An 18,455-nucleotide genomic window follows, 5' to 3' on the forward strand; every position below is an offset into this window, starting at 1 on the left:
CTTTAATTAAATGTATGTCTGCAATGTCTATTCCTCGTATACCATTCCAGATGTCTATCCAGTGAGAAGGGGTCCCTGGGCCGTCTTGTGGTTGATGTCCGAGTCACTTTCCTGCTTTTACTGGGCAGTAAGCCAAATAAATGATCTAAAGCGTTCAAAGTAGACATCAAAATTAATAAATTTTATTCATATGAAATTCAGGATCATGCACCCTGTTTTATGAAGCATGAGTGCTGTCAACAAACTAGAGGAGATTTTTTTTAAATAAAGTCATCCCCCTGTAAATTTACTCAACACCATTGTCTCCAGACAGGGAGACAGCTTCCTTCAGACAAAGCAGAGCGAGTATGGCATAATCATTTGAAAGATTTGAGCTAAAATGTAGCTTATTGCAGAGCAAGTTATTTTCCAAACCCCTAGACCCACAAACTTTCTCTGTGAGTTAAAATGACATTAAATTCCATGCATATGTGTGCAGCCCACAAAAACACCAAAGGACAATGAACTTAGCACCAGCTCAGAATTCCAATCACGCTGAGAAGCTGTGACTCACAGTTTCTCCCCATCAAGGTCAGTACCTAATGTGTAGACACCCAAGTTCCTCACCCCCAGGAAGAAAACGTTCCTCTCTAATTATCTGCTTTCCATCAACACCTTCAGCCTAGCATCACATTAGGATCAGTTTTGACCATTCGTCTGTCCTGCTGGGCTGCAAGCTAGTTGAAAACAGAAACTGTCTTGTTACTAGCTTTATCACCAAGAGCTGCTGTATCATAGGTGATCAATTTGTTGGATTGAATAAAAGATCTAGTTCATTTTTGTTTAGGAGGGTTTAAGGAGACATTTCACATTACCTTTCCCATTACATTCTTGTGATTACACCCAGACGGTCAAACTTAATGAAATGCTGAAAATGGAAATACTGTGGCAGGTCATAATACATGCCAGTTCAGGAATGCCTTAAAAGTGTGTTTCTCTAATACAATGCAGTATTGTGCTCTTTCCAAGGGCCATAACTTACCCAACTCATTTTGACAGACTCTAATGAACCAAATATCATGTATGACAATATCCATTACCTGTGCTCACTGCAGTTTGACAGCAATTGCATCCAGAGAAACGCTGTATCCTAAGCTGGCTGTTTCTAAAGAAACATACCCCTTTCACACAAAGAAAGATAAACGGGAATGCATGATGATCTGATGAAAATCCAATCTGATTTAAGAAGTAGAAAGATAACATAGCACAAATGAGGAAAATTCAATAAATTCCATGAAATGCCAATGGAAAAAAAATAACAGCTTTATGGAATATGATCAGCTGGTTAAAACAGAGCTGAACATTGTTTACATAGTTTCTAATATAGTTCTACAGCATTTCCTGTAATTTATACTTACTATTAAGGATAAAAGCTACAACCTTGATATATATTATTGCCCATTATTCAAACGGAATAGAGTTTTCTTAGAAAATCCATTTTTAAGGAAGAACATGGATCCCAACACGTCCCTTTAATTTCCACTTTTATACATATGTTCTGATCTGATAAAGGAAGCATCTGTTAGATGGATGAAATATACAGAGATGACTCATTATCTGACACCGTTAGGGAAATGAGTAATTTTCCAGATAAAGAAGGATGCCCTCCAGAGTAGCATTTTTAGCTTAACTCTTTTAAAATGGAAAGCATACATTGAAGTCTTTAAATTAGGGACCTAGAAAATAAACTTGACAACTTCTTGATGCTCAGCATCATTTCAGAGAACATGACATAGATACACTACCATGTGTAAAATAAATAGCTATTGGAACCTGCTGCATAACACAGGGAGCTCAGCTCCATGTTTTGTGATAACCTAGAAGGGTGGGATGGGAGGTGGGAGGCAGGCTCAATAGAGAGGGAATATATGTATAAACATCGCTGATTTCACTTTGTTGTACAGCAAAAACTAACACAACATTGTAAAACATTTATACTCCAATAATAAAATTTTTTAAATAAATAAATAAAAAGCTAACTTCTCCCAAGCACTAAGCTTTTGAGTCCTCAAGGATGGTTTTGGCTTTGTTGTGAAACTGAGCTATGGTCTCTCAAACCCCAATCTCCACCCTACATGCTGCCCCAATTCTTGCCCCTTTGCCACACAGAGTGACCCAGCACCACTCCAAGGAGGATTGTCCAGCCTCAGTCCTCTGTTCAACACTCCAGGCTATGGATGGCATTTCAGGTTCAGCTCTGCAGGCTTTATTCCTGGAGTTCCCACCTGGACAATTCATCAGTTTGGAACCTCCTTCCCAGGTGACTCAGTCGTAAAGAATCTACCTGCCAACGCAGGAGATGCAAGAGATGCAGGTTCTATTTCTGGGTTGGGAAGATCCTCTGGAGAAGGAAATGCCAAGCCACTCCAGTATTCTTGCCTGGAGAATCCCATGGACAGAGGAGCCTGGCGGGCTATAGTCCATAGGGTTGCAAAGAGTCAGACACAACTGAGCGACTGAACACAGCACATTTAAGACAAGAGAGGTGACCAGTACTCCTGGTCTTATCACTAGTGCCTTCTCTGGGTAATTAGTACCCATAAGTGACCTAGCACCTTCTAAAATGTTCCATATCATTTTTAAACATCAGATTTTTAATGTCAGTTTTATTGGGTTGGCCAAAGAGTTCATTCAGGTTTTTCCACAAAATGTTACAGAAAAATCCGAACAAACTTTTTGGCCAATTGAATATCCATGGTGTTATCCATCTTGTAAAGAAAAAAGTTAGGACCTACAGGTCAGCTAACACATCTCTAGATTACCTGCTCTTTGACAATTCTGTCCCTCTGAAATTAATGCAAAAAGCCTAGTCCTGGGTGGTCTTTTTCAATTTGAGATCCAGAGAAGTACACTATTTTTGAATTTTTTATGCTGAGTTTCCATTGCTGACATAATCTGAAAAATTAATCTAAGCATGTTATGGCTCAGCTGAGGGATGGCAGGGGCGGGGGCGGGGGCGGGCATCTGACAGCCAAATGGTGCCCCTGTTCCCTTTTATATTTATGTTGCTGATTGTTTTCAAGTTGATGGATCACCCAAAGTGATGGGTTTTACTTTCAAGGAAATCTTTCCCAAACCAGACTGCAAGTTCTCAGGTTTTGAGCATTACTGCAAGGGAACATTTCCAGAAGGTCCTCTTCCCAAGGTCAAACATGTCCAGCATCAATTTTTAATAAGCTTTTCATCACAAAATTATCCTATTAAATGATTTAACATGAACAACTTTAATGAGTATTGCAAATTACTGCTTCAAACTAACACTTTATTGATTAGCATTTGTATCAATAGATAGATATTCATGTTCACATTACAGTATGAATTTCACCCAAATGTAGGGTGAAAGGAATCAATGCGTGTGGGTTTATGTAAGGGAAATTGAACACGTGCACATAAATATCTCCCAAGGCTGAATCCTGCAGACATCTGTGCTCTGTAAAGTGGAAAAAAGGAAAAGGTTTCCATAGGAAAATAAAGTTTCTCCATAAAAGACAAAAGTAAAGGTGAGGTCTTCTGCCTTATTAGTGAAGTTCTTTAAAGAAAGACAAGAAAAGAAATGACCCACAAGGCATAGAACTTGGTGGTCGCTTATTCAGTGTGAGTCTTGAATATATTCATTCTCTAATCTTTTCCATTTATTAAAACTGCCCCCACCCTTCAAAGTATTCCAGTATTGCTAGCCACTCCCCCTGAGTGACCCTTCCTCACTATTTAGAAAGAATATTTATCATATTTTAATGATCAAAGTATTGTACAGTCATCTGTAGAAAGCCTAGAGAATATACTTAAAAGAAAATTTTAAACATCCATAATTCTGCAGTCCAAAGATAACCACTGTTAACAGCTTGGGGTATTTCTTGGTGTTTTTCTTTCTGTCCACATATGAAAAAAACTGGAGACTTCTATGATTTTGTGACCCAATCTTACAATCTATGGATATGATGTTAATGTTTCCCATGCTATTTTGAAAGTGCACATATAATAAAAATTTTGTAATGGTCCATGTTAGAAATCCCATAATTTATTCAACCATTTCCTTATGGTTTAATATTTAAATTGTTCCTGGTTGTCACATATTACGAATAATGATGAGATCAATGTATTTTGCATAAAACTTAAAAAAAAAACTTAAAATATTCCCTTGACTAATTCCCAGAAAAGACATAAGTTGGCTAAAAGTAAACATATTTTTAAGGCTCCGAATAAAGATTACAAAACTGCTTATCAAAAAGCATTGCACGTGTTATTATTCAACAGCGTCACAGCCTAACCTTTTGTGTCACAGTTGCCAGCACAAGGTTTTCATAGTTTTCCTTTTTCAAAGTAAAGTTGAGGGGGATGTTATTTGGTCATTGCTTGGATTTACATTGTATTGATTACAAGTAAAATGGGGTTTTTCCACATGAGTTAACAGGTTTTTTGCTTTCCTTTTAGAAGAATAAATTATTTTCCTTTACTATTTTCTTTACTTTTTCTTACAAAGTATTTTACACAGCATTTTAACATAATTTGTATATTTTATTTTCCTTTAACTTTTCATTTGAATGATTTTCAGTAAATATACATTTTTAAGCCTTCCTAATAGTCAAACCTACCAATACACTCTATTTTCCATTCATTCTAAGTTTCTCCATTAGAAATTTGAGAAACATTTACTTTTACAGTCTTATTATGTTTTTATGGTTTAATTTTTATTTAACTCTTCAATCCATATGGAATTTATTTTGGCATATGGAAAAGACTTTAAATTAACTTTCTCTAAATAGTTAACCGACTGTTCTATACCACATGTTGAATACAGTAAATGTGTACATTTACTGAAAGTATTTGAGACTATAAGTTTACCTCTCAGTATAGATTGTAGTTAATTATGATTTTTTGATACAGTATTCTGTTTTTGGTTATTTCCTACAAAGTGTGTAATTATATTTCTCATGTCCTCTTTGGCCAATAATTGCTTTAGGAGAATATTTTTAAATGTCCAAGAGTTTATACTTTTTGTCTTAAAAACATCTTGTCCTAATGTTTATTTGGATTATTTAGATTCCGAGAACTTGGGCTACATTCATCTCCATATGCTACTTTTTCTACATTTGCATTTCCTAAATTCTAAGATGCTGCTTCTCACTTTTTTAAACGATCAGAATGCAATATAATTAACACATACATTAGCGATATTTGTGGATTTTCTTCACAAAATCTTTTAGTAAATCAAAAGTGACTTATAGCATTTATTTACTTTCTTCTTCTCTTCCACTCAATCTCTTCTGTCATTTGTGAGTACATATTAATAAGTTAGCTCTCTGAGATCTGTATAACATAGCTACCATCTTCTTCTCATCAATTTTATTACCCTGTCCTTTTCCTCTGTTACTAAGTTTCTGAAATTTATTTTCATAATTTGATTTTCTGTGAAACCAGAATGCTTAATACTGACTACATCTTGATTTCTTTGAAACTGTGTGTGTGTATTTGCTCACCCACTCTTTGCGGCCCCATGGACTGTAGCCTGCCACGCTCCTCTGTCCATGGGATTCTCCAGGCAAGAATACTGGAATGGGTGCCATTTCCTACTCAAGGAGATCTTCCCAACCCAGAGATCAAATTGGCATCGATGAACAAGGATTTGGGGAGAGGGGAGGAAGCAGAGGAGGATGTTCTAAGCAACTGGGACAATTTGTGTAAAGACACAGATGGAGAAGAGCCACATGAATGGACACACAAAAGCTTCATTTAACCAGACTTAGACTTCCCTGGTGGTCCAGGGGTTAAGAATCCACCTGCCAATGCAGAGGACGGTCGATCCCTAGTCAAGGAGCTAAGATCCCACCTGCCACAGGGCAACCAAGCCCATGCGCAGCAACTACTGAGCCTGAGAGATATAACTAAGACTTGACACAGCCAAACAAATAAATAATTTTTTTTTAAGTTTTGGCTTTTTTTCCCAAACTTATTTATTTTTAATCAAAGGAAAATTGCTTCACTGGCCTCTGCCATATATCAACATGAGTCAGCCATAGGTATACATGTGTCCCTTCCACCTTTAACTTCCCTCCCACTTCCCACCCCTTCCCACCCATATAGGTGGTTATAGAACCCTGGTTTGAGTTCCCTGAGTCATACAGTGAATTCCCAATGGTTATCTATTTTACACATGGTATATGCTTCCATGTTACTCTCTCGAAAAACCCAGGCCTGGAAATTTATTGCAAGACAATGCCAAGAGAATGTCCAGATGGGACACCCTAAGAGCTACACTCTTGTTCCCCACTGGCTCTTAGAATGACCCACCAAGCACAGTAGCCAGCAGCACCTCAAGCTCAGGTCCACTGATCTCAACTCCAGCCCAAGAGTGCACAGAAATGTCCGGGTTGGAAAGCTGAGTGACCACCTATCCCAGTTTGCCTGGATGATTTCAGTCCCAAGAAAACTGGGACAGTTGGTCACCCTACAAAAGTGGGCGTGAGACTTATATTAAAAGTATCATAAAAGGTTAGATAGAAAATAACACTAGAGACAATTTTAAAGATATTTATGATTTCTTTATTTGGCTGTGCTGGGTCTTAGTTGTGGCATGTGGGATCTTAGTTCCCTAACCAGCGATTGACAACATGGAGTCTTAGCCACTGGACCACCAGGGAAGTCTCTGTGGACACTTTCAAGGTACTTTTCCAACTGGTCTCGGGCATCCACGTGCCAGAACCACCCGCCTACCACCTGAACAGCCCTCAAGAGACCTCTGCTGCCCAAAGTGCACATCCAAGAAATACTGTCCAGAGTGACACAGCCTCAAGCACGAGCAGACAAAAGCATCCATGGAATGACCCAAACCTCCCAGAGCCTTAGCCCCTCAAGAACCTCTTTGCAAGCCATGCCTGTACTTTTGTGCTGTAGGCCAGGACTTGCCCAACCAAAAACAACATTTCCAAACTCCAAATCAGCCAATCAAAACATAATGCTTAAAATCCCTCATGATAGGGTATAAATTCCACTATTGCCTGGACATCTAGCCCTTTCAACTTCAGCTTGCAGAGTCAGCAAAGTCTTTTCTGGCCTGACATGGCTCTCTCACCCAGCCAGCGAATCCACTCACCTTTGTCTTATAGCTCTCTCCATCTCTGTTCTTCCTCCCTGACAAGAGAAAGAAATAATATGCTTCCATTCAGTCTTCTACCTGCCACTTAGTCCCCATCCTCATAGCAAGCCCGAAAGGCTAGCTTCCTGGCCCTAGCCCTGCCTTGGTCCAAGACAGCAGACACCACTAAAATCCACTCACATTGCTTTGCCTGAGGTGGAAGAGACCACAGTAGATTGTGAACCCTGACATTCATTTAAAAGAAACTTGTATTTTGTAGCAGAGAAGAGGAGCCCAATGGCTTCGTGTGTGTGTGTGTGTGTGTGTGTGTGTGTGTCCCAATAAAGTTTTATTTACAAAAACTTAAGGCTCAGATGGTAAAGCGTCTGTCTGCAACACAGGAGACCCGGGTTCGATCCCTGGGTTGGGAAGATCCCCTGGAGAAGGAAATGGCAGCCCACTCCAGTATTCTTGCCTGGAAAATCCCATGGATCGCGGAGCCTGGTAGGCTACCGTCCATGGGGTCGCTAAGAGTCGGACACGACTAAGTGACTTCCCTTTCAAGAGTGGGGCAGGTTTTGACCTGTAGGCAGTACTTTGTAGGCTACTGATTTAAGTGACTTATTCAAGGTCATAGGTCTGATGAATATCAGAATTTGGATAGAATTCAGATCTCCTGACTTCCAATGTGTTTTTCCATTCCGCTATGTTGTTGCCTTTATAATTTCTTTTGCATTCATCACACACTACCTTGTTTTATTATTAATCTTATAAGGCTACTTATGATCTTTTGGTAGTCCAAGAGGCAGTGGACATCCAAGGATTGAGGGTGACACAGTAGAGCGATTAGAAGTAACCTAGTCTCAAAGTGCTTGGAGACCTAGTACATCCTGGGCAGGAACAGGTCAGACCTCAGAGAGAGGAGAAATCTGGGCACAAGCAGCAAGGGCTGCACTGGGAACTGTTTGGAACTTCAACAGCTTGTATCTACCATTTAACTCACCTGATGAACATAATTTGAAAAATTACCCAGTACCCCAAAAATGAGTCAAAGAAGACAGCATTAGAAGAGGAAAATGTCTGCACGGTTCAAAAGCTCAACTGACTCTCCATTAACCAATCTTTTTCTTTAATGCTTGAGAATGAGCTGATGTGCAAAAAAACTCCATGATAACGAAATTCAGAGTGCACGTATACCAAAGTGAATCAGAGCAGCACATACGACTACGTGTGCAGTATTCATGTACCTGCAATGTGCCTGAATTAGGAATCAAGTACAAGTCATTCCAATTAATGTGTTCCTGTCTTCTAGCATCGATCTAAAGAGAAAGCAAGCTCGTGGTCTAACTCTTTGGAATACTGAAGGAGCCTAACTACATTTGACCAAGATTACTCACTAACAAAGGAATGAACTATTCAAACTCAAATGGCTCGCTGCTTAAAAACATTATAGACACAGGCCAGAAACAACAAAGAAAACTCTCCTATGCAGAGAACATGTGAGCTGCCCATTTAGATCCCCAGAGACACTGGCAATGTCCTATAGGTTCAAGGGTTGTGTCCATCTCCCTTCATGAGAAACTTCAGAAGCTGGTATATACTTCCCAAGTTAAAAACTATTATATGAATAACTTGGGAACATCAAGTGATATTTCTGAGGCCTGCCAACAGTTTAACCACAGTGAAGCTCCCGGCCAAGATATTCATGAAAAGTTCAGAAGAAGTTACTTTGAGAAAGATGGACTCGCAGCAAACAGATTTCTTGTCCTTAGGAAGAATACATAAATCAATACTCAAACAAGCAAAATGAAAATTCAGTTTGTTCATAATCATTGAAGAAAAAAGACATTTAGAAGTTTAGAAAGAAGACTCCACAAAGAGTTCATTATTAACATGTTATTGTTACGATGCATATTAAAAATTCATTCAAACATTGCTCTCATACTTTTCCTTCCCGCAGATTAGATGTAAAAAATGTCTTAACTGAGCTGCAGGGCAAAAAACAGACACTTGGCTTTGCTACTTCTTGGCTGTGTGATCTTGGGTAAGACACTGTTCCTCTCTGGAGCTCCACTTCCTCACCTGAAAAAACAGAATCCCTAAACTTCCTTCCAACTCTGTCATTCTATAATCCCAGGGCCACACATCCTCTCTGCTGATGGAAATAGTAAAGAAAATACAAACTGAAGTAGCATTTTGCGACAAGAAATCATACAAGTAGGCAAAGAGTTAACTTAATGATGACGTTATTCTGATTTTTGACAAACAGAGAATTTTACAATCCTAGAGTTTTACAGATGTAGAATGATCAAACTCTGAATTTGACTTCAGGAAAGGAAAAGAAATTCTTGAAAATAATGCTGTCTAACGTGAGAGGGGGTATGGAGGAAGGAGATGCTAGAAGTCAGACTTTAAGAGCTAAAAGGAGGAGGAAAAAGCAGCAGGAGAAAAGCAGAATTTGGAAATCAAGTAGTCACTGAAAGCAATGGTAGATGAGAGCATAGGTGACAGTGATTTTAACTTGAAAAAAAAAATCTTGAATCCACTTAAATGTGGGCAGAAAGAGACAAAATAAATACCAGATCGGTCAGTGACAGATGGTGACAGGAAAGAAGAGACGTTGGGTATAAAAAGCATAAAAGGATCTCTGCAGGGGACTTCTCTGGCTGCCCAGTGGTTAGGACTCCATGCTTCCAATGCAGGGGGTTCAGGTTCTATCCCTGGTGGGGAAGCTAAGATCCCACATGCCTTGAAGCCACAAAACCAACAAAATATAAAGGGCCTCTGCAACACAAAATCCAGGTGGTTCTCTCCCAAATGTCCATAAGCTCACATTAAAACTTACTCTAGGTTAATTAAGCTCCAATACTTTGGCCACCTGATGCCAAGAGCATCAGGTGGAAAAGACCCTGGTTCTGGGGAAAATTGAGGGCAGGAGGAGAAGGGGACAAGAGAGGATGAGATGGTGAGGTGGCATCACCGACTTGATGGACATCAGTCTGAGCAAACTCCAGGAGACAGTGAAGGACAGGGAAGCCTGACGTGCTGCAGTCCATGAGGTTACAAAGAGTCAGACACGACTCAGCAACTGAACAACAAATAGTTAATTCCAAATTCTCAAGGAGTTAAGAATGAGCTCATGAAGCAGCTCATGAATTTGAAATTATTCCCTTGGATCTGCTAAGGTCTCCAAAGCCCTATTCACTGTAATAGTGGTGGTGATTTAGCTGCTAAGTGGTGTCCAACTCTTACAACTCCATGGACTGTAGACCACCAGGCTCCTCTGTCCATGGGATTTCCCAGGCAAGAATACTGCAGTAGGTTGTCATTTTCTTCTCCAGGGGATCTTCCCAACCCAGGGATCAAACTCAGGTCTTCTGCATTGCAGGTGAATTCTTTACTGATTGAGCCACCAGGGAAGCCCACTATAACAGTCGAATTGGGATTTTTAGGAAAAGAGATAATTTTTGACATGATTCTTCCAAGAGAAGCAGCTGGGTGTATCTCAGAGTGGGACAGCCTAAAGTTTAGAATGTAAGTTTCAGTTTTTTCACATAACCATCTGGGTGTCCTTGAGTAAGTCATTTGCATGTTCAGAGTGTCTGTTTCCTTGACTCTTGAAATGCGGCATTTGAGAAAAGGCTCCACCAGCTATAAAATCCTATGATTCTCTAAGTAATAGTTTACTGCATCGCTGGCATGGCTGCCTTGATCATCAGCATGATCCAATTAACACTCTGCAACGTAGAATATTTCTGTAGTTTTGAAAAGTAGACTATTTAGGACAGGAAGGAGTTTGGAACATGAAATACAGTCACTTTGTTTTTCAAAACAAATGAGGGGGCTTCCCTGGTGGCTCAATAGTAAAGAATCCGCCTGCCAATGCAGGAGACATGGGTTCCATCCCTGGTTCAGGAAGATCCCACATGCCACGGGGCAACTAAGCCCATGCACCACAACTGCTGAGCCAGAGCCCTAGAGCCCAGTGCTCTGCAACAAGAAGCCACCGCAATGAGAAGGCTGGGTACCGCACCTAGAGAGCAGCCCCTGCTCATGGCAACTAAAGAAAAGCCCGCACACCAACAAATACCCAGCACAGCCAAAAATATTCCTTTTTAAAAAAAATGAGGACTCTGAGGTCCAAAGATGCTGAATGACTTTGTTAAATTAGAAGCCAATCAGTGGCAGAAGCAAGACAAAGGCTGCCTGACTAGTCCTGCCTGCACCAAAATGCATGGCTACCAGTTGGCTTCAGGATGGCATACTTCACTAGAAGCTGCCCCAGGCCCCTTATAACCCATAGTGCGCTTTTTATGTGACTCATTAAACACACCCTACATCACAGCCGGGCTTTACTGGCCTCGGGGCTCTTAGTTTTCCAGACATCTAATCCAGGGAACATTGGAAGAGTGACCTGAAGGTCGTCATGAAAATACACCAGAATCAAGTACTTTAAAAAGTCCTACAGGGTCATCGAAGACAGCAAGTATCTGCACACTGTCTGCCCACTTCCCATTTGATCAAATGAGTATTCGACAGGCGGAAGCTCCTGGTGAACCCAGTCCTGACCGGCAACTTCAGGAACCAGACAGCAGCCTCCACAGCATAAGCACTTTGTCACTCTGGCTTCAGGCTGCTGGGACAGTGGGATGGCTGCCCTGAAAACCTCTGAGAGACAACCTGGGGATTTCCGTGTAGGAGCGATGCTGCCTGCCACACAATATGCTGCCACCTGCTCCGAGATGAGACAGTTGGTTGCAGATAGCACAAGGTAAGACATTAAAACCTGAACTACATCGGATCCAGCAACCTGGTTGTATCTCTCAGATATCATAATGTGGGAAAGAAGTCGAACACAGATGAGTGTGTGCTGTATGATCCCATCAAAACTGGGTCATTTGTAGAGACGTGGATGGACCTAGAGTCTATCATACAGGGTGAAGTTATAAGTCAGAAAGAGAAAGACAAATATTGTATATTAACATATACATCTAGAAAAATGGGATGGATAAACCTCATTGCAGGGCAAGAATAGAGACAGAGACATGGAAAACAAACAAATGGACATCAAGTGGGAAAAGAGGAGTGTGAAATAAATTGGTAGATTGGGATTGACATACATATACTGTTGATACTACATATAAAATAGATAACTAATGAGAACCTACTGTTTAGCACAGGGAACTGTACTCAGTGCTCTGTAGTGACCTAAATGGGAAGGAAATCCAAAAAAGAGGGAGTACATGTATATGTAGCACTTCCCTGGTGGCTCAGCAGCCAAGAATCCACCTGCAATGCCGGAGACACAGGAGACTCAGGTTCAATCCCTGGGTCAGGAAGCTCCCCTGGAGGAGGGCATGGCAACCCACTCCGGTATTCTTGCCTGGAGAATGCCATGGACAGAGGAGTCTGGTGGACTACTGTCCATGGGGTCGCAAAGAGTCGGACACGACTGACGCAACTGAGCATGCACGCACGTGTGTACATATGACTGATTCACTTTTCTGTACAGCGTAAACTAACACAACATTGTAAGGCAACTACATCCCAATTCAAAAAAAAAAAAACAGAAAAAATAAAATAAAAACCAAAATGAATCTATAACAGTGATAGAAGTCAGACTAGTGATTACTTCCTGGGTGACAGATATTGACCAGAAGGGGTCCATGGAGCTTCCTAGGGTGGGGGAATGTTTAATTGCTGGATCTGGGTGGTAGTTACACAGGCATAAAGATATTTAAAAACTGGTCAACTTCTACACTTCAGATATGGGTGTCATTTACTATATGTATGTTATACTTTTAATAAACAATGAATTTAACATATTGTGTGCAGATCCTTGATATGATTGGAGAGTATGCTTCTTCCTTTTCTTTTCCATAAGAGTATCTGAGATTCTCCGAATTGAATCTTCACAAATAATATTACTAGCAATAACAATAGCTACATGAAGTACTTTTATGCTTCAGAACCTGTGCAGACAGACATAGGAATTACCTGAATTATCTCCTTTAATTCTTAAAACATTTCCGTGAGGTTGACCAATACCATCGTATATCTCACAGATGACAAAACTAAGGCACAGAGAAGTGAAGTAATTTGTCCAAAGTCACACAGCAAGTAAAATATCAGAACTGAAATTCAAACCCAAAGCAGTCTGACTCCTGAGTCTATGTTCTTAACTTTTTGTCACATTTGATGGTATGTTGCAGGAAGGGGGAAGTTTTCAAACTGAGAAATATTTTATCTAACTTTTCTCTAATATTACAGTGCAGTTTGCACACTCAGCATGAAGAGGAAAGAGGATCCAGGCTTGGGCTGATAGGTTAACAATTCTCTAGTTGATTACATTCTTGAGATTCATTCAACAGATACACCTCGTTTGGTACAAATGCCTCTTTTTTTTTTTTTTTTTTGCCTTTAGTAGCAGAGGGTAGGTGCTATTATTGGCTTGTTATAGTTTGACTTTGTTCCTTCAGTGAAAAGAAACACAGTGGCAGCAACACAGAATGTTTTCACAGGCTATCCACTGGGCCCTCCAGAACACTGTGTCCTAGGACAGAATTTCCACCGCGTGCCACATGCTTTTAAGGCCTGCCTTAGGCTTTTTGGAAAGACTGAAGGGGCTTACTTTCCTCTTCAGATAGCTTTTATATTGTTATGATATTAAATATAATTTATCTGTAGGAGCTGGAGAAGGCATTAACCACTCTTTAATTAAAAAACACAAAGCTTGTGATTTTCCAGACATCCTCTTCTAGCCTTTACTGGCTCCTCAATTAGTTTCTCTGAAGCTTTCCTATGAAAACCTATTAAATAATTAATTCCTCGATTAAAAGGAGACATAAATCATAGCTGAAGCTCCAACACTTTGGCTACCCGACACGAAGAGCTGACTCACTGGGAAAGACCCTGATGCTGGGAAAGACTGAGGACAGGAGAAGAAGGGGCGACAGAGGATGAGATGGTTGGATGGCATCACTGACTCAGTGGACATAAGTTTCAGCAAACTCCAGGAGACAGTGAAAGACAGGGAAGCCTGGTGTGCTACAGTCCATGGGGTTGCAAAGAGTAAGTCACGATTTAGTGACTGAACAACAACAAATCATAGAGTCTCTAAAAATCCATCCAGGAGAAAGGGCAGAAAGCAACTTGATGGTTTAGCCCCTCTTAGCAACCAGGCCCAAAGCGTTAACTGAGGTGTATATTATGAAAATGACTTCCCAGGTGGATCAGTGGTAAATAATCCACCTGCCAATGCGGGAGACGCGGGTTCAATCCCTGGGTCAGAAAGATGCCCTGGAGAAGGAAATGGCAACCCACTCCAGCGTTCTTGCCTAGGAAATCCCCATGGACAGAGGAGCCTGAGGGGCTACAGTCCGAATGGCCACAAAAGAGTCGGACATGACTTAGCAACTAAATAACAACAACAAGACATCAGTGTAAATCAAGAATGAGAAGGCATAGTACCAAGGGCGCAGTTTGGCTCTCTGCATTCCAGCCAAGCTCAAGTCTTGCTCTCCAGTGGGATTTTGTGCAGTGATTTAAACACACACCCATGTGCACACAAACACACTCACACAGAGACAGGCATCTGTTTTACTTTCTGGAAAATGGGCTTGAAAAAGGTAAGTTTTGGTACTGGTCAAAAAAATTAAATAAGAGCTCAGAGGGCAATGAAAGCAAAGCTTAATCAGAAAACAGAACTTTTAGATAATTTCAGAATTACATGATGAATTTGGCAATAGCTAAAATGAACAAATTTAAATATTTATTTTCATATTTAAATATTTCCAATGAAAATCAGAGACCGTGTCTCTCAAGCCAATGCCACAACCAGAGCAGGAGCCATACGCTGTGCAGGAAGCTGCATGCAAGTGTGGGCAGCCCGGGGTTTCAGGGTCCTTCCTGATGTCACCGGTCTATTGTACTAGTTGTGCCGAGGAGGAAATAGAAAGATTTTGAAGCTATTTTTGAGAAACTGTTTCCTGCAACTGGCAAATGGCAGAGCCAAAAATAGGCTCTCCAGTGAGGTTCTTACCTGGTCGTCATAGCGATACGTGAGGAACTGCTCCCCGGTCGTGTCCTCCAGAAAACTCCCCTGAGGGGAAAGTGCAAACTCAGGAAGGAAGTAGGCCCCAGGAGACTTCTCTGCTGTGGTCTGAAAGACAAGATTGCTTGGTTAAAAATAAGGCCTCAGTAAGGACTTTTGGGCTCCAAAATCACTGCAGATGGTGACTGCAGCCATGAAATTAAAAGACACTTACTCCTTGGAAGGAAAGTTATGACCAACCTAGACAGCATATTAAAAAGCAGAGACATTACTTTGCCAACAAAGGTCCATCTAGTCAAGGCTATGGTTTTCCCAGTGGTCATGTATGGATGTGAGAGTTGGACTGTGAAGAAAGCTGAGCGCCGAAGAATTGATGCTTTTGAACTGTGGTGTTGGAGAAGACTCTTGAGAGTCCCTTGGACTGCAAGGAGATCCAACCAGTCCATTCTAAAGGAGATCAGCCCTGGGATTTCTTTGGAAGGAATGATGCTAAAGCTGAAACTCCAGTACTTTGGCCACCTCATGGGAAGAGCTGACTCATTGGAAAAGACTCTGATGCTGGGAGGGATTGGGGGCAGGAGGAGAAGGGAACAACAGAGGATTAGATGGCTGGATGGCATCACCGACTCGATAGACATGAGTCTGAGTGAACTCTGGGAGTTGGTGATGGAGAGGGAGGCCTGGCGTGCTGCAGTTCATGGGGTCGCAAAGAGTCGGACAGGACTGAGCGACTGAACTGAACTGAACTGAACTGAAGGACCCCCAGTGGGCTTCCCTGGTGACTCAGGTAAAGAATCTGCCTGCCAATGCAGGAGATGCGGGTTAGATCCCTGGCTCAGGAAAATTCCTTGGAGAAGGAAATGGCAACCAACTCCATTATTCCTGCCTGGAAAATCCCATAGACAGAGGAGCCTGGCAGTCTATAGTCTATGGGGTTGCAAAAGGGTCAGAGACAACTTAGCAATTACACAACAACAACAAAGGACCCCCAATAGGGAGTCTCCGAAAAGGGTGAGTCCAAAAGAATCCAACCACAAAAGGCTTCACCAAGAACAGGGAAGTGCCTATTTACAATAGCCAAGACATGGAAACAACCTACTTTCTGTTGTGATTGTTTGGTGAAGGAGTAAGAAACACACTTATTTTTTCCATCCTGTAACAGAAGTGCATATATCCTCTCTTTTTTGGAGTTCCTCCTTATTTAGATTACCACAGAGCACTGAGCAGAATTCCCTGAGCTATACAGCAGCTTCTCATTAGTTACCTGTTTAGGGCACAGAATATGTCTGCTGGACATTGTTCCTAAAGTGACCCTGGGAGGAAGTGAAAGGAACGCTAAAGCCACAGCCCCTACAAAGAAAAGAAGACCCCAACACGTGTTAGCAGTGTTCCATGGAGCTCTATGTGAAATATCAGAAAAAGTAAAAAATCTTCCTGGTATTAAAGCTTGTCATCCCTCAGTATTCATTAGTGTGGGAAAAAAATAGAAGACACTTATGGCTAAACTATAGCTGATTACCTTCTGCTTTGCGAGCCACTGTTCTGACTTTAAATTGTATTTATTAGACTTCTACAAATAAAAGCTGGAGAGGGTATGAAGAAAAGGGAACCTTCTTGCACTGTTGGTGGGAATGTAAACTGACACGTCCATTATGGAGATTCCTTAAAACCTAGGGATAAATCTTCCACATAACCCAGCAACCCCACTCCTTGGCATATACTCAGAGAAAACCATAATGCAAAAAGATACATGCTCCCCAATGTTCATGGCAGCACTATTTACAATAGCCAGGACAAGGAAGCAACCTAGATGTCCATTGACAGAGGAATGGATAAAGAAGATGTGGTACATATACACAATGGAGTATTACTCAGCCATAAAAAGGAACAAAATTGTGCCATCCAGAGACGTGGATGGACCTAGAGACAGTCCTACAGAGAGAACTCAGAAAGAGAAAAACAAATACAGTACATTAATGCATATTTATGGAATCTAGAAAAATGGTATAGATGACCTTATTTGTAAAACAGAAATAGAGACACAGACACAGAGAACAAACTTTTGGACACCAAGCAGGGAAAGGAGGGTGTGATGAATTGGAGATTGGGGTTGACATATACACATTATTGATACCATGCATAAAATAGATAATTAATGAAAACCTACTGCATAGCACAGGGAATTCTACTCAATGCTCTTTGGTAACCTAAATGGGAAGGAAATGCAAAAGGAGAGGAGATATATATATATATATATATATATATATATATATATATGTATGTATGTATGTATGTATGTATGTATATTTGATTTGAGCTTCCCTAGTGGCTCAAATGGTAATGAGCCACTCAAATGAGTCTTCCTGAAATGCAGGAGACCCAGATTCAATCCCTGGGTCAGAAAGATCCCTTGGAGAGAGAATGGCAACCCACTCCAGTATTCTTGCCTGGAGAAGTCCATGGACAGAGGTGCCTGGAGGGCTATAGTCCATGGGGTCGCAGAGAGTCAGACACAACTGAGCCACTAACACACACATAGCTGATTCACTGTACTGTATAGTATAAGCACTATATTGTAAAACAACTAACCCCCAATTAAAATTAAATCTTTAAAAAATCACTTTGAGGACTAGATGAATTACTAGGAGTAAATTTCTCATCTAGCTTATGTTCCTTATAGTGTATACACTCAAAGAAATATATTTTCCTCCTCCTTTTGTTCCCCTCCAATCTCCAACAACCTGTGTAGTAATTTCCAAATACTGACATTCATCTGGTTAAGAATTCACTGAAGAAATAAGCATATAGATTTCTGGATAATATCTGGAAAAAATAATAAAAAAAAATAAAAACTGAGATGGGAATAAAATCTTGCACATGAAAATCAAAGGTGAATTTGACGGTAAAATTTATTTCTGTATTTCCTAGGAAGCTTGAGTACATATAAAAGTATTGTTTTTCTCACCAAAATAAAAACACATCTAGGTAAACCTCAGAGCCAAAGTTTATATAACTACTAGAAAATAATGGATTCTATCTTAAGATAATTCACGGAAGCTGATAACCAAAATGCTCAGCAAAAAACAATAAATGTTACCTGCCTCTATTGGCTTCAGAGATCATAGAATCATAGTTGTAAATGCCTGAAGAGGCCTTAAGAAGTCATCTAGGTCGAACTCCTAAATTTAGAAATGAGTGAACTAAGGCTCTGAGAGTTAAGATGCTTGCCAAACAGCACAGAGCAGGAGCCAGTGGTGAAACCTGTTAGCAATCATGTGCAAAGGCAGTTAG

The 18,455-nt window shown here is 40.7% G+C and overlaps 1 protein-coding gene across 1 annotated transcript in view; it reads right to left on the reverse strand.

Moving 5' to 3' along the window:
* LOC102286063 (ADAMTS-like protein 3) overlaps positions 1-18,455 on the reverse strand; it is a 224,963-nt gene that overhangs the window by 144,601 nt on the left and 61,907 nt on the right. Inside the window, 1 exon segment of the mRNA XM_070358133.1 lies at positions 15,153-15,272. Within this exon segment, the coding sequence (XP_070214234.1) occupies positions 15,153-15,272 (120 nt within the window).

This window comes from Bos mutus, chromosome 21 (assembly GCF_027580195.1).
Source record: "Bos mutus isolate GX-2022 chromosome 21, NWIPB_WYAK_1.1, whole genome shotgun sequence".
Taxonomy (NCBI): Eukaryota; Metazoa; Chordata; class Mammalia; order Artiodactyla; family Bovidae; genus Bos; species Bos mutus.